At 44.0% G+C, this 25,531-nt stretch overlaps 2 protein-coding genes across 4 annotated transcripts in view; one reads left to right on the plus strand and one right to left on the minus strand.

Moving 5' to 3' along the window:
* CMSS1 (cms1 ribosomal small subunit homolog) overlaps positions 1–25,531 on the minus strand; it is a 234,937-nt gene that overhangs the window by 16,371 nt on the left and 193,035 nt on the right. Inside the window, exon 2 of the mRNA XM_068160583.1 lies at positions 4,753–4,850. Within this exon, the coding sequence (XP_068016684.1) occupies positions 4,753–4,850 (98 nt within the window). The remainder of the gene's footprint in view (positions 1–4,752; positions 4,851–25,531) is intronic.
* FILIP1L (filamin A interacting protein 1 like) overlaps positions 18,175–25,531 on the plus strand; it is a 198,020-nt gene continuing 190,663 nt past the window's right edge. Inside the window, exon 1 of one of the 3 annotated variants that reach the window (XM_068160667.1) lies at positions 18,175–18,388. The gene's annotated coding sequence lies outside the window, so the exon portion shown is untranslated. The remainder of the gene's footprint in view (positions 18,389–25,531) is intronic. The other 2 variants (XM_068160668.1, XM_068160669.1) reach the window with 2 other exon arrangements.

Here is a 25,531-nt window from a genome sequence, read left to right on the forward strand (position 1 = left end):
ATGTCTTTGTATTCAGTTACTCAAGGGATACTACCAAGCAAAGTCAGAAAAGAGCCAATCCAAATCTTTTTCCTCCAGCAGGGTGTGATGGCTCTCTGTCCTAGAGCATAGGTTCCCTATCCCTATCCTATCAAAAAATACCACTCAATCACTTTGGGCTCATTTCTCTCTTCATACACATTGTGACCTGTTTTTACATAAATCTGCAAAACTCATTATCTTGTGTAGAAAAAACACCACAAAACCAAACAACTGTGCCCTGGAGATGAAACACTGTCTCCAAGAGAAACAAAGGTTTCTCACTGATAACCCTTCATTCACATGTTTAAGAGTAGCACCAAAAGCCATGGCTTCTTTGCTGAAGGTAGTATGTAACACTTTTTTTCCCAACACTAACAGAAGTACACAGTATCACAGTATCACAGTATCACAGTATCACAGTATCACAGTATCACTTAGGTTGGAAAGGACCTCGAGGATCATCGAGTCCAACCTATCAACACAGACCCCATGACTAGACCATGGCACCAAGTGCCACGTCCAATCCCCTCTTGAACGCCTCCAGGAACGGTGACTCCACCACCTCCCTGGGCAGCACATTCCAATGACGAACGACTCGCTCGGTGAAGAACTTTCTCCTCACCTCGAGTCTAAACCTCCCCTGGTGCAGTTTGAGACTGTGTCCTCTTGTTCTGGTGCTGGTTGCCTGGGAGAAGAGACCAACCCCTTCCCGGCCACAACCACCCCTCAGGTAGTTGTAGAGGGCAATGAGGTCACCCCTGAGTCTCCTCTTCTCCAGGCTAAACAATCCCAGCTCCCTCAGCCTCTCCTCATAGGGCTGTGCTCAAGGTCTCTCCCCAGCCTTGTTGCCCTTCTCTGGACACATTCAAGTGTTTCAATGTCCTTCTTAAACTGAGGGGCCCAGAACTGGACACAGGACTCAAGGTGCGGCCTAACCAAAGCAGAGTCCAGGGGCACAATGACTTCCCTGCTCCTGCTGGCCACACTATTCCTAATGCAGGCCAGGATGCCATTGGCCCTCTTGGCCACCTGGGCACACTGCTGGCTCATATTCAGGCAGCTGTTGATCAGCACCCCCAGGTCCCTCTCTGTCTGGGAGCTCTCCAGCCACTCTGACCCCAGCCTGTAGCTCTGCATGGGATTGCTGTGGCCAAAGTGCAGCACCCGGCACTTGGACTTGTTGAATGCAGGCTTGTGGTCAAAGCTTTGCTTCCTCTGAGACGACATATTTAGGCATAGTATACTATTAACCCAGCAATAAGAATTCCATTTTATGCAGACATTAAAAACAGTGCCATAAGAAAAAGAGAAGCTTTGAGGTGGTGAATGGCTGTAAAAACTGCTTATCTTTGATGATCTGCAGTCTGAAATACTTAGTTATCTGATCTAGACTGAACTTCTGACCTTTACCCAAATGTCACCTACCTGCTCACTGCAATAGTTCTGTGTGTGCCACCCTCAAGAAAAAGCCACTTGCATGTTCTTCTTCTGCAATACACAGAGCAGACAATCTACTATGTTGGTTTTTTTTAACATGGCTCCTTTGGGCTCTCTTTTGTTCAACTATTTCTGCATGGTAGCTCTTCAAACGAAGCAAACAGGAAATTTGTGCCGAGACCGTTGATTTATGAAGCAAAATGTCATAAATTCCTTGTTTGTTAATCACAGACAGTACATAAAATAGTTCCTGTATTATATTTCTAAGAATTATTATTTTTTTTCTTTTCTTTACATGTTGCCAAGTTACTGGAAATTCAAACACAGAATGAAAACATTCCTGCCTGTGTGTGAAAGTTTACATTCTAGGTCAGCCATGTACTCTTGACTTTTGGAGTCTGTGACAAAGTAAACACATCCATGTGCCATTCAGATGGGAGGCAAATTCTTCATTTTATGGTAAGCCTGAGGACATCCAGTAAACTAGAAGCATGTATGTTCTTAATTCTATTTGGTTGTCTGCTGACTGGCTTTAAGGTGCCAGGTCCACTGCAGAATATCTTGAAGGTCTCTTCCAACCTGGTCTATCCTATCCTATCCTATCCTATCCTATCCTATCCTATCCTATCCTATCCTATCCTATCCTATCCTATCCTATCCTATCCTATCCTACCCTATCCTATCCTATCCTATCCTATCCTATCCTATCCTATCCTATCCTATCCTATCCTATCCTACCCTACCCTACCCTACCCTACCCTACCCTATCCTATCCTATCCCATCCCATCCCATCCCATCCCATCCTATCCTATCCTATCCTAATAAGGCAGGGATGTGTAAAATGGGTTATTGTTATGTGCTTCAGAAACAGAACAGTATTAGTTGACCATAAATACATCTGATTTTGCAAATGTTTTGCTCTTAAAAACATGAATAAAAAAACCCCACAAACCTTTATTTAGAATAAACCAAACCAGGTTGGAAGAGACCTTCAAGATCATCGTGTCCAACCCATCAACCAATCCAACCCACCCAAACAGCTAACCCATGGCACCAAGCACCCCATCAAGTCTCCTCCTAAACACCTCCAGTGATGGTGACTCCACCACCTCCCCGGGCAGCCCATTCCAATGGGCAATCACTCTCTCTGTATAGAACTTTTTCCTAACATCCAACCTGAACCTCCCCTGGCGCAGCTTGAGACTGTGTCCTCTTGTTCTGGTGCTGGCTGCCTGGGAGAAGAGACCATCATCCGCCTGTCTACAACCTCCCTTCAGGTAGTTGTAGAGAGTGATAAGGTCACCCCCTGAGTCTCCTCTTCTCCAGGCTAAGCAACCCCAGCTCCCTCAGCCTCTCTTCACAGGGCTGTGCTCCAATCCCCTCCCCAGCTTTGTTGCCCTTCTCTGGACTCGTTCCAGCAAGTCAACCTCCTTCCTAAACTGAGGGGCCCAGAACTGGACACAGTACTCGAGGTGTGGCCTAACCAGTGCAGAGTACAGGGGCAGAATAACCTCCCTGCTCCTGCTGGCCACAATGTTCCTGCTGCAGGCCAGGATGCCATTGGCCCTCTTGGCTGCATGTAACACATCTGCATGCAGTAACACATCTGCATGCAGTAACACATCCATGGCTTTACATTCCCATAAAGGGATATACTACAGAGTGTCCAATGGAGGGCTACAAGGATGATGAAGGAACTGGAACATTTGTCTGATGACAAAAGCCTGAGAGACCTGGGGCTGTTCAGCCTGAGAGGTGATCTGATCAGTGTTTACAAATACCTTAAGGGTGGGTGTCATGAAGAAGGGGCCAATCTCTTTTCAGTGGTGCCCAGTGATAGGACAAGGGGCAATGGACACAAACTGGAACACTGAAGTTCCCCCTCAACATGAGGAAAAACTTCAGGGCTGTGAGGACACAGGAACCCTGGAGCAGGCTGCCCAGAGGGGTTGTGGGGGTCTCCTCCTCTGGAGACTTTGAAAACCCATCTAGACATATTCCTGTGTGGCCTGCCCTAGGTGATCCTACTTTGGCAGGAGGGTTGGACTCAATGATCTCTGGAGGCCCCTTCCAGCCCCTACCATTCTAAGATTCTATGAGTCTAAAACACTGCCTCCTTGGGTTTCATGGTTAAAACATCAAATTGCTCAATTCCAAAATGCAGGCTGATATTCTTTCTATGACAAAAAGTGCCATGGCAGGTGTTTTGTTGAATCTGAACAGTCCCAGTCTACCTTGGCAGGATAACTTTTGGCTAGTCTTTCTCCTGTTCTCATAGGAAGAGCAAAGCAACTCCTCCAAACAGTCTTAGATTAGTTCTAAAGGTGTAGATAAAGATAATGGTGATTAAAAGTAGCTCCACAAGCATCCTCAGTGTGTTGGAGTCCTCAGCATCTGACCCCATGGTAGACCAAGCACAGAGCAATATAGCTTTCTCTTGTATTGCTCACTTCTCTCTCTCCAAATCTAAATGTGGAACCAGTTCAGTTATTTGCCTCATGTCACCTTTGGTCTCCTTGGAAAGACACCCAAAAGCGTAGCAAATGCTTTTCACTTGGGCAACTGCCTAGGGATCACACAGTGAGTTTACCATTGACCTTGGGGTGGAAATTAATATCCATAACGTCAAGGAGAGAGAGATTTCAATGGCATTTTAGCCCACTGAGAGCCATTCAGGCAATTCTCCTGTATGGATCAGGAAGGCAGAAGAAATTTACCTTTACACAAGAGGCTTTTAAAAAATATCTGACCTCTAGACAACTCTTTGTTTTTGCTCAAGTTGGGGTGATGCACTCTGTCAAAGACTTTGCTGCCTTCTCCTTGGCATACTCTGTGTAATGCTGAATAGCACAGTTCCTACTGGTTTTAAAGGAAGCTTTTCATAGTGAAAGGCTATGAAAACATCAGTCCATGTGGAACTAAATTCTTCTTCATTTGAACATTGCACTGGGAAGATGCTTAGGTAGAGATGTTGCACAACATTTAAATATAGCTTTCAAGATCTGGCATGAGCAAGGAAAAGATTATAAGGGAGGACACTTGGTAGCACGACCCAGGCAGTCAGTTTGAAGGAGACAGGTTGGTGAATCTCAACTCGCACAAAGCAAGGGAGAAGACATCATTGAAATATACTGCAACCTGATACCTTTCAAATAAGGCAGAATAATTTAATCTTATGACATAACCAGGTCAGACAAAGAGTGAAGGAAACTGCCCCTTAACTGAATGAAAGGAGCTGATTTTCCCTATGCATTATGACCTCTGTGTTCCACACAACTGCTAAATGTACTAACCTTCTTCCTTTTCTTTGTCACAGCAGTCTTGGAATTTGAATCTTGTCTTCCTGTCCTGTTACCACTTGCTTTCTCAGTAGCTTCATCATCTGAAGGATCTAATGAGAAAAAAAAAGCAGAGTTTTGGTTACTAATTTTCAAATCCACCAACTATCTTTGCATTCAAAAATAGGGCTAAAAATCTGCAGCTGAAAGGCTGTCACAACAATACAATTTCAAGATTGGCAATAAATACAGCTGTAAAAAAATGACCATTTTAGAGCACTGAGATTTGAAATGTATTCTAAGGAAAGTCCCAGCTTTGCCATCCTCTGCACAATATTACATCTCTCAGGCAATATGTTTCTTTGTCTGTCTGGAATGCTACACATTGGCTGCCAGCTGCAGCATCACAGGTAGGAATATCTAATCTTCTCAAAATCTCCCTTGAACTGAGGTAAGCCATGAACAATTCAGGCTCAACTAGCTTGTTTGCTTCTTTCTCTTCACAGCCACAGCCATCAAATCAACAGCTGAATGGACTGTGGCCACACGAGTGCTGGATCCCATGTAGGGTGAGTGGTTGGTGCCAGAGGAAGAGCAGGGATGCCACTCCTGGCAGCCCTCTACCACAGGCTAGCTGTAGCATTAAGCTGGTGCTGAGTCAGCCTCAGAGGACAGTAGGTGGCTGGCTTTTCTGGGATCTCTTTTCATAGGATGTTAAGGGTTGCAAGGGACCTCCAAAGACCATCGAGTCCAACCCCCCTGCCAGAGCAGGACCATAGAATCTAGCACAGGTTCAAAAGAGATATGAGCAAGGGAGGTGGCAACTCCAAACTTCAGGCTTACTTGTACACTAGGAAAGGTATGGCACTGATCTCCAGGAGTTGTGCCCATGAGCTACTTTCTGTCTTTCTGAGGGACAAACTGAGTCTGATTGACTCTTTTGTTACTCCTCACCTTTCCCTGCAGAGCACAGTGGGAAGAAGTGTCTTCCTCTCCTAGATGTGAGCCAGGCATTTCTGTCCAGCCTGCCCCCTCTGCAGTGTGGGGACAAGCAGGGCACCTACCGGCTGCTCCCACAGCTTGGCTCCTAATGTTTTCCACTTGGACTGGGCCCTCTGCTCATGGGGTACTGGAACCCATCTTGTTGACTATTGGACTCAACTGTCTTAGAGGTGTTTTGCAACTGAAACAACTTTATGATTCTTCTGATGTGGATCACGAACAAGAAGAACAAGCAGCCATCTCCAGTATGACTGCCACTTTCACTGGAACATCATTGCTACTATCAAGAGTGGTTGAAGGTGGAAAGTTATGACCACTTGTGTCCTACAGACAATTTGGAATTTCAGATATGATATTTCACTAGAGGAAGTGGACAACATTACATCTTCCACCATACTCCTGAAAATTTAGAAGGTGTCTTTGTAATTCAGTGCTACCCCTGTGCATTATCATGGGCTTGTTTCCCCCCATATCCCTCTTCCTCTGGCAAATCACTTGTGCTACATTTTGGTAGGACAGCTTCTGTGTTTGAGAACTCAACACTGCCTTTTGTACACACACCAGCTCCATACTCCCATGCCACACACTACATCCAAGCAGGCTGTGGATATAAACTGAGGATGAAGAAATCAGAACTAATTGCCTCTGTCCCTCTTGCTCATCATACTTGGGCCCCAAACACCCATTCCTGAGTGCATCTATGCATGTCTCACTAAACTGAGTTGCTGAGCCAGCTCTTTCTCAGCATATTTATTTCACATTGGAAATAAATGAGAATTGCATAAAACAGATCCAGGGGAAGCTGCCTATGATCTTTAAGCATTCCTCCTTAAATTCCACTTGGCATGCTCTGAAAGGCAAACAGGAGCCATGCAAGTTTTAAATAACCTCTTCACTTTCTCATAACTAAAAGACATGCTGCTAGCAATAGAAATCTAAAACCTGACAAATGGTTTCCATGATCTGAAATAGCCTGACAAACAATGTACCACCTGCTCACTGCCCATCTGGGGTTTGGACTGCACTTTGTGATGCAACGTCCTCCGCTTTCTGCAAGAAGGGAGAGAAGACAGAACCAGCTTCCAGCCCTAGAATCAACAACCATCTGTGAAAATAGTTCATATCTGAGAATCTTTCTGCAGTACCTGAGAAACTTTTTTTCATACAGCAGGAAAACTCTCTCTCTGTTCCAGAAACAGACACTTATTTCCCAGCTGAGACAGCAGCTACTTTCAAGCTGTGATTGTTCGTGACACCATGTCAGCTCCCGTGACGATAAGAACATTTTGTTGTAGGAATCAAAGCACCAAAGGCCAAACTCTGCCAACCATGCTCACACTGAAGAGTATACCTTTGTCTGCAAACTGTTACCTTGATGTCAGTGAGGTTATTCACAAAATGGATCAGAACTTGATGCAAATAAATGTGGAAGCAACCAGCTCACAGACCCCAAACACACCTGCATCAGAGCAGTACTGCTTACCCTGCTCAGATGTGACCCCACATGGAGTGGGGTGTTCAGTTCTGAGACTCCCAACACAAGAAAAACATTGAACTGTTGGAGGGGATCCAGGCTGCAAGAGTTGGTCTGTGTAGACTGGAGAAGAGAAGGCTCTGGGGAGACCTTGTAGTGGCCTTCCAGAATCTCCAGGGTGTCTACAAGAAAGCTGGAGAGGCACTTTTTACAAGGTCTTATTGTGACAGGATGAGGGGGAATGGCTTTAAGCTGGAAGAGGGGAGGTTTAGATATTAGAAATAAATTCTTTACAATGAGACACTGGAACTGGTTGCCTAGGGAAGTTGTGGATGTGCCCTCCTTGGGGGTGTTCAAGGCCAGGTTGGACAGGGCCTTGAGCAACCTGGTCCAGTGGAAGGTGTCCCTGCCCATGGCAGGGGAATTGAAACTCAATGATCTTTAAAGCCCCTTCCAACCCAAACCACTCTATGATAAGCTGCATAGGAGACTCTTTTTTTGCCAGAAGATGAGAGAGCATAAACCCTTCTTTAATAATAAGCTGGCACAAATGCAGAACCTAATTGATTAATCCAATGTTGACTTTCATCTCTGTTGCAGCACAAAGGAGCAGGCAGGCCGGCAGGCGCTGACAGACTACGCGGCCAAAGGGGTGATGTTCAGCATGGCAATCCTTTCATCTGCTTTCCTGCAACGTACGGACCTTACACAACCACAGGGTCATCCAAGATGCCTGAACAATCACTTAATGCTCTCAAGATAGAAAGATAAATGTGAACTCCACAGCTCTTCATGTTTTTCCTTTTGGTATTACATCAGCAGCATGGCATCACCATAACAGGCTTCCCAGTCACTACCTATTTATACTTGATTTTACTTTGAACCCATATTTTACCAGCTTGGAGACCAGGATGCTGTGTGGGACAGTGTGAAAGGCTTTGCTTGGGTCCAGATAAATGACACTGGCTGCTCTCCTCTTGTCTATTGATGTTTTGACCTTGTCATAGAAGGACACCAGATTTGTCAGGCGGGATTTGCCCTTGGTCAAGCCCTGTTGACTTTACCAATCACCTCTTTGTTATTCTTCTGTCTCAGCAGTGCCTCCAGGAAGGTCTGCTCCGTGGTCTCACTGGGCACAGCGGTGAGACTGACTGGCCTGTACTTCCCTGGATCATCCTTCTTTCCCTTTTGGAAAATGGGGGTTATGTTTCCCCTTTTCCAGTCAGTGGGGGCTTCCCTGGACTGCCATGACTTTTGGAATACAACAGAGAGCAGTCTAGTGACCTCATCCAACAGTTCCCCCAGTACCCGTGGGGGTATCTCATTGGGTCCCATGGACTTGTACACTCACAAGTTATTCAGATGGTCATCTGCACATCTGCATAAAATTACACAGAATCATAGAACTGTTTTGCTTGGAAAAGCAAAACAAGTCCAACTGTTGACCTAAGACCACCTTGGCCATTAAACTGTGTCCCAATGTCCATGTGTTTCTTGAACATCTCCAGGGATGCCCATAAATAAACACAAAGATATTTGGGCAATTTAACAAGCTCCCTTTAGTCACATTTATTGACTAATATATTCACCAAGAATGCTCATTTGCTTGGTTATTTATGCTTTTAAAAGCATGAAGTATTTTTAAAGGCAGACAAGACCTTCATGATACAGGAGGCAATGCCATATGTTTTGAAGGGGAATGCAATTTTGTTTGTACAAAATAAAGAGCATGTACAAATTTGTGTTTGCTAGGCTGACTCACTATTACTGAGACTTCTGACCTTCACATTTCACTTTGCTTCTATGAAGTAATTAATAAGGGAGTTAATACTGACCAAACCATAAAGAATGAACTCTTACAAAGACTAAAGCTGATTGAAAGAGTGGGACTCTTCCAGGCAGCACACCTCCAAGTGCCCCTAAAATAACAAAAAAGTAACGACTGAAAAGAGGCAGAAAACAAACTTCAAATTCTTTGGAACATGTAACTTGTGGTTTGAGCCTGGATATGGCTAAAATAAAGATAAAAGAAGCTCACAGAAATGATGGCTGCTATGGGAGGTTCCTCACAGGAGGAGAGAATGAAGAGAACAGAACGTGTTGGTTTTTCTGAGAGAAAGTAGGCAAGGTGCAACTCTTCATAGTATGGGAACAAGAAATAAGTAATTAAAAAGCAAGCAAGATCAGAATAGACATGTAGTCATTTGCATAGATACCCAAAGAAGGAATCATTTCCACTAGGTTGTTTTCTGGGTTTGGTGGGGGGGTTGTGTGTGTGGTTTGGGGTTTTTTTTGAGGGTTTTGTTTGTCTGTTTGTTTGTTTTCTTCTCTAGAAGCTAAGGGAGATCAAACATCCATTTGCTATCCAGAAGACTCCCAGTGACACAAGTTCATTCCTTACCATTAAACCAACATCCACAATGGAATTTGGAGGGAATCTGTCTTATGTGTCCACAAGGGAGACTCCCTCAACTTTTATTTGATGTATCTGGCATTGCCCACAGTCAGAGACACACTCAAGGTCAGGAGAGTCTCTGGGTCTGAACAGAAATCCCTGCTTTCCCCCCTTGTGCTCCCATCAGGGTTATACATCACTAATAAATCAGAATTACTTATAGGAAAAACAAAGTTAGCAGAAAATTTATTATTGCCTTCTCCTCCCCCGCCTTCCATCCTCCCCTGACTGGTCTAAAATTGCCTCATATCTAAAACTAAACTTTAAGTAAAGCCCTGTGCTTTCTGATTTATAACAAAAAGCCCTGTACACTGTGGAAATAGGCTTTGTGGAAATAGGTTTTATATTTGTTATGTTCTCTTTCTGTTTTCTGACATGTTAGAGGAAAGTATGTGCCTGTCACTACTCTGTAGGTGGTCATAGTTCATTCAGTGTGGGTGTTCTGTGATGGATTCATTTCAGGCTCTTTCTATTTATTGGTTGATTAAACAGTGCTGATCTGTGTCCATTAATCTGGGAGAAAAATATTTCTCAGTGCTCCCAGCTTTAAATTCAGCAGATTGAAAAATATTTGATGCCAAGTAAAATGCCCAGTGTGTTGGGCACACGTCAAGATTTTTCTTGATTGCTATTTTAGATTCCTTTTGCTGGGGGTGGGGTGGAGTGGGAGGGTAGGAATGGAGGAGAGGGGCAGAGAGGAGGTCAGAGAAAAGAATAAAATTGAAGTCTGAGATGTCCTCATTAAACTCATAGTTTTGTCATTCAAAACTGGCCTAAAACTTTGGTAAATCAGATGGAGTAATCTTCATGGCAACACACTACTTTGGATAGCATTGCATCTCCCTGCAAGGCCCATCAGCCACAGACACTGCAAGGTCAACGAATTCTCTGTAAAATATAACAGCTGTCAGCAGAATTAAGTCACAGGTCCCTGTTTGTCCTTGTTCAGTTGAGAAGCCTCCTCTTGCCACTGCAGTGATGCTGATCACTGGCTGAAAGTCATGATGACAGTATATTAACATACCACTCAGACATCATTCTTCAAGGCAGCAGGAAATACGACATTCAGGCAGGTCTTGCCACACTGCCCACCGGTACCCAAAGAAACAAATGAGGTCTTTTAAATAAAACAGGCCTGGCTGGGGGACTGATTAGGTCATTAACTAACTAACTAACTACACAAACATATATTTTAACTATTTTAAAGCATTATAATCTGAACTACTTCACAAAAGGGAAAGGTTTTGTGCAGCAGTGGGAGAAGCAGGTACAGTGTGTAGCAGGGAGAAGCCAGCAGTGCACAGTGGCGACAGGCAAGCAGCTGCTCAAATCACCTCCTGGACAGATCCCAAATTACTCAGCAGTGTGTCACCTGCATTGCTAATCCTGAAAGAATGGTCTCTTTCATGTCTACCAGGACAATCCTCTCTAAATTGCCTCTCCGTAGGCAATGGACAGCTTTGAATTTTTCTGTTGAGAAGCCTAACAATAGCTCTGATATTGTGGTGCCCATGGTGTAAGGCCAACTGACCTAGCAATAGCTATGAAGCTGGTTTGGAGACCTCTAGACTAGCCATGTGGAATGGCTACAGATGCAAATTTTACTCTTAATATGGTTCTTCAGAGCAGCTGCTGGTTATTTGCCATGACAATACTTTAGAAATTGCTAGTAAATGAGATAAAATGTTAGTTACAAAGGTGACCTGCTCTTGCATCAAAAAAACCACTCTTACAACAATGTCAGTACTGTCTTATTCTCCAATTGTTCTGACTAAACTAGAATGGGTCCTCTGGCACCCCCAGAAAGATAAGTAATTCTCCTCATTACAGGCATGCATCATCTGCAGCAGCATGACTGAGAAATCCAGATGACAGATTACAGAAAGCAGAACCAAAATCTCATCCCCATCCTTCCTTGAATAAGTATTAGCTAAATAATTTTAAACAGTAGAGTAAATCAAGATTTAATCCTGGTAAGAGAACATATGTGTCACGATAGGAAATGAAAAAGGAATACTTAATTGCATCAAAAGACATAAGATTACAGCTCAGTGTAAAACTCTGATGCAAGGAAGAATGACAGCATGGCTGAGAAGAGTGCCACTTAAAATATAATGAACTTATCTGCCTCCCTGTCTGGGCTGAGATAACATCAGCAGTAATTACACTTGATGCTGGTGCTCCATCATCCCAAAACAGTCATGGTTGCCCAAGGTTTGGATACCATTTTCCCTTCCTATCTCTATGAACTAAGAAGATTTACAAGGAGTAGTCATTGTGGATTCACCAATTGAAAATGATACTTGATCAACCTGATAGCCTGGTATGATGGTGTGACCAGCTGGGTTAATGAGGGGAGGGCAGTAGATATTGTCTGTTTCAACTTTGGCAAGACTTTATTTAGAATAAACCTTTATTTAGAATAAACCAAACCAGGTTGGAAGAGACCTTCAAGATCATCATGTCCAACCCATCAACCAATCCAACCCACCCAAACAGCTAACCCATGGCACCAAGCACCCCATCAAGTCTCCTCCTGAACACCTTCAATGACGGCGACTCCACCACCTCCTTGGGCAGCCCATTCCAATGGGCAATCACTCTAGACACCATCTCCCAAAACATCCTTATATGTAAGAACAGGAAGTGTGGGTTAGATGATAGTGAGGTGGATTGAGAACTGGGTGAAAGACAGATCAGAGAGGGATGTGATCAGTGGTGCAGGGCCTAGCTGGAGGCCTGAGGCTAGTGGTGTTCCTCAGGGAACAGTTCTGGGGACAAAGGGCAATGGACACAAATTAGAACACAGGAGGTTTCACCTGAACTTAAGCAGAAACTTCTTTCCTGTGAGGGTGCCAGAGCACTGGAACAAGCTGCCCAGGGAGGCTGTGGGGTCTCCTTCTCTGGAAGCGTTTCTGTACAACCTGTGTGTACCTGTGTTAAGCAGGGAGGTCTGACTAGATGATCCACCCCTACCATTATATGGTTCTAAGGACTCTTTCACCAAAACAGGCCAATTCCAACACAACAATAAGTTTTCATATCTGTGAGGCACTTTTAAAAAGGTGTACTTGTGAGACTTACAGACACAGTTCTGTCAATTTTGTTCCCTCAGGTAACATTCAGATGGCCTAAGCTCCTTCCCAGTTCATCCAATTTAAACTGTGCCAACCCAGAGTCTCTTGCAATGTGTAGGAATTCCCTGGCAATAGCTTGTACTACAAACCCCTTCCCACAACATTTCAGAAGGCACATCTATTCCAAAGAACTTGTGTGCCTAATAAATCTGGTGACAATTTAGGTTCCTCTTTCCAATACTAAATGGCAACTTAAATTAAAATCATCACTGACTCAGGCAAAAAATGAATCTGGTCTTAATGGAATAACAGAAAATTACTTTTCACTATGCTGTGATATGATTTTTAGCCCACAGACATAAATATCTGTCATGCAAAGGATCTCCCACAGAACATTGCTAACAGCTACCTCCCATTTCTCCCATAGTTTTAAGAGTTTAGTGTCTACAATAGGCACTTCCAAACTAATTGTTGACAGAGTTTAGCTTGTTGACTAGGAGTGAGCTATAAGACAAGAAAAAGGGCATATCAGGGAATATGACCAGAGGAAATTCTCTGCTGTACACAAATAAGTACAGAAGAATAAACTTAACATGATCAAGGTTTGGCCTAGCTTGTAGCACAGCTGCAACTCACACCTGTTCATAATTTGACATTTTCATTTATTGCCTTGTAAGACAGAAATATACCAGAAAAATCATGGAAAGCAATTGGTAAGAAAGTGCTCTGGTGAGCCTCACCTGGAGTCCTGTGTCCAGCTCTGGACTCCTCAACACAAGAAAGACATAGACCTGCTGGAGTGGGTTCAGAGGGCCACAAAGATGATCAGAGGGATGGAGAACCTCTGAGCACAGGCTCAGAGAAGTGGGGCTGTTCAGCCTGGAGAAGAGAAGGTTCCAGGGAGACCTTATAGCAACCCTCTAGGCCCTGATGGGGCCTACAGGAAAGCTGGGAAGGGACTGTTTACAAGAGCATGCAGCAACAGGAGAAGGGGCAATGGTTTTACACTAGAGCAGGGCAGATTTAGACTGGACATTAGGAGGAAGTTCTTCACAATGAGGGCAGTGAAATACTGGAGGAGGTCACCCAGGGAGGTGGTGGAGGCCCCATCCCTGAAGACATTCAAGGTCAAACTTGATGGCACCCTGAGCAACCTGATCTAGTTAATGATGTCCATGCCTACTGCAGGGGTGCTGGACAAGATGACCTGATGCATTCCATGATTCTATGATCAAATGAAAAAGCATCAGACCATTCTCCTTTCTGCAAGACAAAGGGTGAATTTGACATGCTCTCGCTGCCTCAACCAAGGAATAATGGCACCACCAAGGCAAAAAGTTAGAACCCAATACTCACATAGACTACAGTTTTAAAACTCACAATATGCAAAGGGCAAAGACAAAGATTTGATGGGTTGGGAATATGACATGCCCTTTTATTGTCTGACATCTAACTTAATTTCTTCATGACAGGCCTGCCAAGCAAGAGCAACCAGAGCCTGAAGACATATCAGCAGAGTGCAGTTCAGTTTTCTTGTTTGCTCTAGTATCAATGACAGCGTGAGTGAAGGCTCAGGTGACATCCACAAGTCACTGCAGTATCCTCACTACTCTCTCTTTTGTCCTCTGGGAAACTAATCCTTTATGCTGAAACTTCTAATAATGTCCTTAAATGCTTCAATAATTTTTAGAGTATATTCCCAAAGAGATGGGGAAGTGGAGGCCTTATGTTTGTTTGTAAGTTGCATTGATTTTGACTACAAATCTACTGGATCAACATTACAGAAGAAAACACTTAACCTTGTACAAAGACCTTATCCTCTTGACAGATGCTGGGCACTACACACCCTACAGTCATGTTATAAACCACCAAAAAGGATGCCAGCAATGTTGTGCATCAGTTCATGGTAATAAAAGGACACTTTACTGGACTCTGAAAAGTAGGCAAATGTAAAAAGCCAGAATGTGGTTGACCATGGCACTGTGGTTTACATATTTCACCTTATAAAATGCACCCTGGGATCTTTGTAGAACTGAAAAGTGCTTAGGAACTGAGGAGGTTTAATCAAAAGGAAAATCAGAATGCACAAGTGTATAAGGAAGAATCCTACAAGGCTGGCTTGAAATAGCTGTCAAACCCAATAGAGGCATCTGAGAGAGGAAATGGCCTGGGCTCTGGAAACCCAAATCATGGGCAGTCAAAGAGCAAAACTGTCTATGAAGGAGTAGTAAAACTATCCAGCATTATAAAATACAAGTTATGAGCCCAGCAAAAGCTAGACACAAACTAAAGCCTAGCTCCCTACTACATTTCCCACTTGGTGGTGTGGAAATACATGCAAGAGACATCCTGAAGAAAGCTTGGGTACATACAGCCATCAAACCAAACACTGTTCCATCCATTTTGTAAAGCCCATACAATCACTCTTAAGGCCTCTTTTCCTCCTTTCAGGAAGTTCACATTACTTGAGTTGCTCAAGCAACTTTTACAGCTCTTTACACATGAATAGCATCACTCTATACAAGTCTGAAAAATTAACATTTCCTCTCCAAAGCCACCCAGTACCCTGTTTGTATAAGCAAGAAATCATCCCTTCTGCACAGTCTTCATAAAGAGGCAGCACATGCCACAGCTCCTGGCAAAGTAGGATGATTCCTGTGCTTGAGGACCCACTGAGCACTGTCATTCCTTCCTTTTCTAAGAACTATGGATCTATTGTGAATGACAACTTCTCCAGCCATTTGCTGCAGAGGGTGAAGAGTACCACCACCTGCTGTACTTATTCTCTGGCTTAGTAACCTTCACAGTCTGGATGAGGAGAACTTGAATGGCCATGAGAGCCATGAAGATGATTGAAGGCTGAAGCATTTCTCATATGAAGACAGGCTAAGAAAGTCAGGGCTGTTCAGCCTGGAGAAGAGAAGGCTCTGAGGAGGCCTAATAGCAGCATTTCAATATCCAAAGGGAACCTCCAAGAAAGCTGTGAAGGACTGTTTACAAGGGCATGTAGTGATAGGACAAGGGGCAAGGGTTTTAAACTAGAGCAGGGTAGATTTTGGTTGGACATTAAGAGGAAGTTCTCTACAATGAGGGTAGTGAAATACTGGAACAGGTTGCCTAGAGAGGTGGTAGAAGCCCTGTCCCTGGAGATATTAAAGGTCAACTTGATGAGGATCTGAGCAACCTGATCTAGTTAAAAATTCAAAGGACCCTTCCAACCCACTGCATTCTATGATTCTGAGATCTTTGGCAATTTTAATATTCTAGCAAGATGGGCAGAAGCATCAGTGACACCATGGAGTTGGAATTGGTTGGGTTGGTCTGGCTTGCATCAGGATACCACCCAGGAGCAAAGATAACATGATGCTATCATTTAATGATGTTGGGATCACATACATTTAGAATTTCACTACTTATGCAGTATAGGTATGTCACTCAAAATTTGTCTGTCTGGAGCCAGACTCATTCCTTTTCCAGGCTCTGCCTCCAAAGCATGAGCATCATTTGTTACAACATCCATTCCTAATAAACATTTACTGTAGTTAATGGAAAGAAAGAGGTAAACTTGAAGAAAAGAGGAACTTGGTTAAATCCATAAAACTACTTAATGGGCAGGCTCTTGCCTAAGACTGACTATGAGCAAACTTTGCCCAGGAATGTAACATGGTCACAGGTTCAGTGTTTCCCTTAACACTGCAGGAAGTTCCTGCTTTCTACTGTTCCCTCACCCCCTGGGAAGCAGCTGTGTCTCATGGCTCTAGTTCTTGCGGTGAAAGCAGCACACAGAGTTTGCCTGACCCTGTGGACTTCAAGATAATAGATCCTGATACAATTACAGAGTGGAATTTGTCTATAACAGCAGACAAATAAATGTACATAGTACACTTCATAAAAACTTAACAGCTTGAATCACTGTTCATAGATACACACTGCTGCTTGACTGGACACTGTTGTCACTCATGTCTTACGGGCTCACACACAAGGTTATCACAGTCCTGATGCATGTCATGTAGCATACACTTAGATATGTCATCAGCAACGAGTATCATAGGACCACAGAATGGCTTGGGTTGGGAGGAACCTTAAAGATCACCCACCATGGGCAGGGACATCTTCCACTAGACCAGGTGGCTCAAGGCCCTGTCCAACCTGAACACCTCCAGGGAGGGGGCATCCACAGCCTCCCTGGGCAGCCTGTTCCAGTGTCACACCACCCTCACTGTAAAGAATTTCTTTCTGATATCCAGTCTAAATCCCCCCTCTCCAATCTTAAATCCATTCCCCCTTGTCTTATCACTACAAGCCCTTGTAAACAGTCCCTCTCCAGCTTTCTTGCAGGCCCCCTTCAGGTACTGGAAGGCTGATACAAGGTCTCCCCCAGAGCTTTCTCTTCTCCAGGCTGAACAGTCCCACTGAAGAACAATACTGCAAACAAGCTTTTATCCCAACTCTCCTACATGTGTTAACACAGTATGTGAGAGAAGATATTTTGAGTTGCTCAGATTCCTGCAGCTTTTTTTTTTGTTCAGATGTCTTCATATGACATAGCAGTATCAGATCCCTGTTTGACAGAGTATCAGTTTGACTCATATCAAGTTTAACTCTCCCTCAGGTTGAGAACAAAATACCCTGACATGTTGCCACATAGTTAGAGCAGCAAATTCCCTGGATTAGAAAACATCTGTTGAAAAGCAGTTCCATGTCTAAGGCCCAAGGGTTATACCCCTCTCCCTCTTGCTTCCTCCTCTACATATGACACGTCTCTGCAGTTTGGTCTCTGACACTGCAGGTTCCACTGGCCTTTCAAACTAGCATAGCACCTCCAATTTATACGGTAGCAGAACATACACTGGTGGATTTAGCCCACCTTTCCAAAAGGTCTTACTACAACAGCATATGAAAGGAAGGATAATTTCCTGTAGACAAAAGCTTCTAGGGAAATACTACACACTGCTGCAGCAAGGTTTTTGAGAAGAGGAAGAGCGACAGGCTTTTCATCTCTGTCAGTGCTCTCTACTTAAGACTAACAATTACAGTGCAGTCTCTCATCTGCACAGGTCCTTTGTGAGCAGCCATGTGGCTCATTTGTCTAAACGATCAAATAAAGCACATCATGAATCGATCGGCTGCAAGTGCCATAAAACCGGAGCTCATACCTACATTCATTTGCGGCAAGCAGATGGCTGAGTGCTTTTCTGTCCTTTTACGTTGCAGACCCGTTTGCTTAGATCCCCTCTTTGGAGAGAGTGACATGCTGGGAGGTCAGTTTTCTGACAAGGTCATCTGCCTTCAGACTCTGAAGAGAACTGCACAGAAAGTGGGTTGGGCTATATTTAGAGTTTGGTCCAACTCCATGCCAAGGTTCCCCCGCTGTCTCTCTCTTGCAGCCCCATCTCAGGTCTATTCTTGCAGATTCTCAGCCCACACAACACACGAGGAGAGGAAAGTCATTCTGAGCTACCACTGCAGCGAGGTTATTGCAATTTGCTAAAAACAAGTGGATCAGCAGCTCAGACCAGGGCTCCTTAGATCCTTCGTTCTTCTAGTATTTATTTGTCTTTATCCAAGTGGATTTTCCCTTTTCAAGTGAATAAGAGGAGGACACTGCCTGGTATACAGCAGCAAGTAGTCTCCTGAGCTAAGGTAAGCTCGCTTTGTTTCTGTATTGTCATCATAATTAGAGAGCAATTGCTGATGACTTTGATCAGCTATGCTTTCTTCTGCTAGTGCATTTCTGCATGTCAGCATTACATTGCCTTTTTTATATAAGGAAATTCTCCATTTCAAAACATGAATTTTAATTATCACTGTCTAATGGAGATGGGAAAATAAAAGGATGCCAGCATGTGCAGCAGAACATACATGGTTTGATTTTATCTGTTTAAAGAGCACACAGCTGTGCCAAGGGACTGTATCACTCTGAAAGTGAGGGAAAAAGAGATGTGTGACTGCATGCACAATGATTACACACACGGATGTGCATTTCTATCTGAATGATCTTTTATCCACATCATTTTGTACAGTAAGAGAAAGTATGGCTTCAGGACTGCAATATTTGGCTTGCTGCAAATAGCACAGCTATAAAACTACTTAGTAAATTAACAGATGAACACATGCTCAGATCCCTTTACAATTGCAAAGAAGTTGCTCAGCTTCAGCTAGAGTACAGGCAGGATTAAAAATCATCTCGAATTTGGTCTCCTTTCCACTGATCCTGCCTTGTTTCTCCTTTTAAAATCACATATAGCTGAGCAGTTTTCCTCAGCACCATTTAAAACTGTTGTGATTCTTAAGAGGGGAAAAAACCTGGACAGAGTACAGCACGGCATGCCTCTCTGTAAGGAGATCCTAACACACTTCAGGTCACACGGACATCATGATACTGCGGTGTGGACTCCAACATGAGGAGATTGTTATCCTGTAAAGACACTCTGGAGCCACGGATTTAGCACTGGCACTGACACACACATGGAGTTTCCTGCCAGGCAAACACACTGGAATGGTAATCTGAAGAAACAGGGTAGAAAGGTCTACTTCACCCAAAGTCCAACGAAGCAACAGCAACAAAAAGTTCTTTGCAACAGAAACACCATGTGAAAGTCTCAGCAGGAACATCTGAAGAAAGGCAGATGGTTTCTAGATTAAGAGTAAGTAAAGGCCAAAAGAGGTCACTAAGTCACTGGGAGTTTATCTAAGCCACCTCAATTGGATGAATTTCTGCACTTAGTTTAGGTAATATTTTCTAACATATCTGCTGGTAGACAATGCCACACATCAGCCTGAAAAAAATCACAGATTATAAGGTGGCAAAAGTCTTACCTGCTGAAGATACTTTTCATTTTGGTTACTCTCAACTCTCACGTTCCTTTCCTTCTGATTTTAGTTTGGTAATTCATGTCCAGATTCATCCCATTTCACATGAAACAAGAGAGTCCTGAGACTCTCTAACAAATAATAGTTAAGGCAACATGCCACAGAATCACCTTGGGTTGTGACATGATAATTCAGATTCTCCCAGAAGACTTCTATTGTAAGAAGTCCAAGAGGCTGTTATGGGAGGGTTAGTTGAGTACTGCATCAGCAGCAAGGCAAAGGGTTCACAGTATGAAAGTAACTAGGTCAGTCTAAGATTGTCAGTGACCTTTGATGAACAGTTACTGACAGAAGAAACAAATATATCTTTATAAATGTTTAAGTGGTTATGTGGTGCCTAAAGTTACTGCTTAATGAATCAGTTCAGCGTTTGCAATGCTGTGGCACCTACTCTCCAGTTGTGTGTGAATAAATAGTAAAGATATTGGGGAGTGGGAGGTGGCTTTAAACAGTATGGGTATGACTGTAGCCTACAAATGCAGCATGCACAAAGATCCTTCCCAGCACAGGGGCTGGAGCACTGCTTTCAGCCAGGGACTGGCTTGTTTTCAAGGCAGGATCACCACTTCTTCCCCACAGGAGCTGAGCATAGATCTCTGTCACCCAAACTGGAGGGAGATTTGTTGTAGCACAGATGACAGAACAACAGCAATGGAAAATGGTAATACCACTGTGATGATAAATATGAGCATGGCATCAATGGAAGAAGTTATTAAGAGGCACATGAAGAAGCTTCATGTCTTAATGCAGAGAAACCTAAATCTGCTTCTAACCTCCTTCTGGCTGGGGGTCATCCTACTTGGTGGGCTCCTCCTCTTCCTATTCACTCTTCTTCACTATAAATTTCCAGCACCAGCATAAGCTAACTTCATCTTGCTAAATTGTGACCTCCAATGGTAATGATGCACCCATACTAGTGGAGACCACCGCAGAAAGGAAAAAAAAGAGAAAAAACCCAAACCAAACCAAACCAAAAATAAACTTAAAATGAGGAAAGAATCTTTCTTGCCTCTCCTAGTGCAGAAAAGAAAGACTGAGACCCTTTGTTTCTATTAGGGAAGCTCACATGGGGCTGAAACCCACTCTCCTCATAGGGGAGGGCAGGGCTGTTAACTTCCTGCCTAAGGTTGTGCATGAGGAGGAAGATGAGACTTGGCTGATGATACATGCTGCCAGCTGGCCAGGCAAAGCTCCAAGGGCACATTCACAAACTCCTGCCATTGGCACCCTCACCCTCAGTTGACAGGCGTAAGCAAGGCCAGAGCCAGATGGCTAAATCCAAACAGCACCAGGGGGATGAGTAAGTCCCACCAGCAATCACATCACTACTATCGCTCTACTGTATTTATACTCCTGCTTGGGAGTGTCTCCAAACAACAAATGGTGCTGGGATTTTCCTACCTCCTTACTATCCCTCAGACAAATGAGACCGATGAAAGCAAGCTGGGGTCCTAAGAGGACTCAAAAGTGCACCTCAACTCATCCTGAAACAAGTTCCTTTAGCACAAGGCCCTGTCAGATGCTACAGCATCACTGGCACATGGCTCTGTAGTCAGCCAATAAGCTTTCAGACTCACCACCACTACCACACAGCTGCTGCTATGGAAGAGACTGTGAGAAGGGTGAAGCTGACATCTAGAGAACATCTAGAGAGTTTGAGTACATTTTTCTGCCTGTACACCTGCATGAGGAGGTGTGCAGATATTTGATATGGAAAATATCAGAGCAATTTCTGCACAGAAACTCTCTTTCAAAATGATTCACTCTTGCAGGAATATACTTTCCAGGAAGAAAGTGACAGAGGATATGTGCCAATACAGAGTGACAGAGAATGATGTGCTGTGTAGGAAAGAGTATTTAAATAATTGTAGTCCTTCTGCTACAGAATATTTTCATTTGAGACTTACTAGCAACAGGGATGAGGAAGGGAATCAGAGTTCATACAGCAAGCCACACAGCCCCAAGCTTTGTATGACCTGCTTTCACAAATCCATCTCCCAAAAATAGGCAGCAAAAAACCAACAGAACTTTTCCATAGGTTTCCCTGCTGCATTCTGCTCTCTGCACACCAGAAGTATAGCAGCATCTTGTTGCAGAAAACGTCTGCTCCGAGGCAAGACACTGAAAGACAGAGGCATTGGAGCATGTCCAGGGTAGGCAACAAAGCTGGTGAAGGGTCTGGAGAACCATGTCTTATGAGAAGTGGCTGGGAAACTGGGATTTCTAAGTTTGGAGAAGCAGAGGCTGAGGGGAGACCTCATTGCTCTCTACAACTCCCTGAAAGGAGGTTGGAGTGTGGTGGGAGGCAGTCTCTTCTCCCTAGTAACAGGTGATAGAATGAGAGGAAATAGCATGAAACTGTGCAGGGGGAAGTTTAGATTGGATTTTAGGAAAAAAATTCTCTCCTGGAAGAGTGCCCAGGCATTGGAACAGGCTGCCCAGGGAGATGGCAGAGTCACCATCCCTGCAGGTGTTCAAGACACGTGTGGACATGGCACTTTGGGACATAGTTTAATGGCTGTGGTGGTCTTAGGCTAAGGGCTGGACTCAGGGAAGTTCAGGGGGAGCTGGGAACCTAGGAAAGCACAAGCACATTGCTATGCTGTGCTGAAGCAGTTTCTCTGTGAATGGTGTGTGTATGACTTTCTGCTGCCCTGTGACATCTGCCAAGATAAAGGAGTCTAGCAAATCTAGCAAGGCTAGACTGTGTCAGTACACTTCACTTGAAGATTAATGTGTTTAAGACAATTCCCAATGGAAATCCCACCTATACAACGTGGCACAGTCATGCAGGGAGAAACAGTTACAACTGGGATCAGACAAAAACTGAAACATGAATTTCTTGTCTCCCATTACCTAAGCCTAAATTCTTTCAATCACAGCAAACTCACAGTGATCACTACTGGGGTTAAAGCACCACAGAAAGTAATCCAACAACATCAAATTCTTTTGTGTTAGCAGAGAGGGGAAGTCCACATGCACAGCTGCAAACCTGTGCATTGTAATTCTGTATCAAATGAAGCTTGGACTAAACATAGCCCTCTTAAAATAAATCCTAGGAGGTGAACTTTGTCATTTTTCACTTGTACCCACCTTTTTAGTATACCAATCTGCTCCTCAGGCATTTGCTTATAGAATGGTGGAGTTGTTTTGATTGGAAAAGGCCTCATCAAGTCCAACTGTCAACCTAAGACCACCATGGCCATGAAACCATGTCCCAAAGTGCCATATCCACATGTTTCTTGAACACCTCCAGGGATGATGACTTCACCACCAACCTGGGCAGCCTGTTCCAATGCCTGACCACTCTTTATGTAAAGAATTTTTTCCTAATATCCAACCTAAACCTCCCCTGGCACAATTTCTGGCCATTTCCTCTCATTTTATCACCAGATACTAGAGTGAAGAGGCCAGCCCCCACCTCACTCCAACCTCCTTTCAGGGAGCTGTAGAGAGCAATAAGGTCTTCCTTGCAGCCTTTTCCTCCCAGACTAAATGCCAGTTCCCTCAGCCACTTCTCATAAGATTTGTTCCCCAGACCCTTCACCAGCTTTGTTGCCCTTCTCTGGACACACTCCAGCACCTCAATGTCCTTCTTGTAGTGAGAGGCCCAAAACCAAACACAGTACTTGGGGTTGCAGCCTCACCAGTGCCGAGTACAGGGGCACAATCACTTCCTTGCTCCTGGTGGCCATACTATTCCTGATCCAGGCTAGGATGCTGTTGGTCTTCTTGGCCACATGAGCACACTGCTGGCTCAGACTTAACAGGAAAATAGTGTCCACTCTCCAGCATGCAAAGAATGTTTAAATAACTAAATAAATCAGTCTTTCCAACACAGGTGTATTTACTGCAGCACTTGTGCAATTTTTTAACCACTAATAATATTGCAGAGGAATCATAAGAATGGTTTGGGTTGGAAGGGACCTTAACAATCATCTAGTTCCAACTCCTGTGCCACGGACAGCTACACCTCCCACTAGACCAGGTTGCTCATCCAGCCTGATCTTAAACACAAGAGCAAAGGATGGAAAGAATGTAAAATAATCCCCAAATGACTAACAAGTGCTTTAGATACTCTCCCTAAAGTATGATTTTAAATTCATGTGCACAATTCAGTGAAGCACAGGCACTTGACATCAAGCCTTGTCTGTCTTCAAGGGCATTCAATTTAAACAGAACTAGAGTGGCAGCCATTCTCCCTGCTCCTCTGCTTTATTCTGCCAATATAATGGTTAGAAATGTCATCCAATACACCTTAATGTGCACCATTCTACCTTCACTCACACAAGACATGCCTAAAAGAGTGGGAGGACAAGGAAATCCCACTGAAGAAGAAAGTGAGGCAGTACAGGATGAGCTTGTCAGGACAGGAGAGAAAGGCTGGGTTGAGGTGATGCATCTGGACTCATGTGTTCAAGCACATGCTGCTGCTGTGCAAAGGGCTGCACGTTTCCCACTGTACATTCACCCATTAACCAGCAGTGGCTGAGGCAGCTCAGGTTGCGATGGAGTGTCTCAACACAGACAAGCAGACATGAAGAGGCTGAAACTACATGACCTCTCAACTCCTTGGCAACAGGAAACTTGAGACTCTTGAAGAGGGGAAAACCAGAGCCAACTCCCATCTGACCTCCAGCTGTCTGAGGTGGATGACATGTAGTCTAATTATAGGTTTTTCTTGAGTCTTCCCAGAGACTGTCCCCTTACGTGGGCAAGGAATCTCACAGCCCTCTTTCAGAGCACAGACAATCCTCCATTTTAGACTCTTCTGCCCTATCACAAATGTGCCATGCAGGTTCCCCATCAAGTTTGCTCCTTGTCAGTGAAACAAATCTAAGAAATGGCAGGTTTAATCAAGTAAAGAAGGATGTGGAATGACCACTGGGGAGGGCATGGCTAGTTGCTTCTTTACTGTCCTTTCCTGTGCCATGCCACTTCGAAAGAATTGTTAATATTGAAGAGATTTTTATTATTGCAAGTGCAAAGCCAGTACTGAGCAGTTCTATAGTTTATAGTTGCTGAGGATTGTGCTTGTTCTGCCTGGGGCAGAGTTAATTTTCTGCATCTATGAGTTGATGCACTGTGCTTTCTTTGCACTTCGTGCACATGCCCACTAGATGTGGTGAGAGGAGGGAATCCTAGACGCCTTATTTGGCTGGAAGCAGGGTTTATCTATGTGCTTTGTTATGCCAAAGAGCTTGCAGAACGCATTTCTACATCTGATAGAAGATCAAAGGAGCAGAGCATCTCCCTTATGAGGATAGGCTGAGGGAGCTTTAGCTTGGAGAAGAGGAGACTGAGAGGTGTTCTCATCAATGTTTACAAATTTGTGAAGGGTGAGTGTCAGGAGGACAGAGCCAGACTCTTCTCAGTGATGTCCAGTGATAGGACAAGGGACAGTGGTTGCAAATTGGAGCACAGGACGTTCCACGTGTACATAAGGAAAAATTCTTTCACTGTGAGGGTGACAAAGCACTGCAACAGGCTGCCCAGAGATGCTGTGGAGTCTCCTTCTCTGGACACATTCAAAACCCTCTTGGATGTGTTCCTGTGTGACCTACTCTAAGTGATCTTGCTCTGGCAGGGGGGTTAGACTAGGTGATCTTTCAAGGTCCCTTCCAACCCCTAACGTTCTGTGGTTCTGTGACTTCTTAGCCTTTAGCAAACCACTAGCACTTCTTCCATCTCAGTTTATCTTATTGCTGATGCAAAAATATTCCTTACCAGGGTGTTTTGGAGCCTAAATAACATAGCCAAAGTGCTGTGGGATTCTTGGAAAAAGTGCTATAGTAGACTAAAATAGTAATTGTTATTATATTCTGACAGAAAGGAGGTGAAGTAACTTTCTTCAACTGTGGAGGAGGCATCAAGTACTAAAAAAAAAGCTTTTTGAGATTCCAAACCAGTTGC

This window comes from Melanerpes formicivorus, unplaced genomic scaffold, assembly GCF_026170545.1.
Source record: "Melanerpes formicivorus ecotype bairdi unplaced genomic scaffold, bMelFor1.0.p_v2 SCAF_51, whole genome shotgun sequence".
NCBI classification, from domain to species: domain Eukaryota; kingdom Metazoa; phylum Chordata; class Aves; order Piciformes; family Picidae; genus Melanerpes; species Melanerpes formicivorus.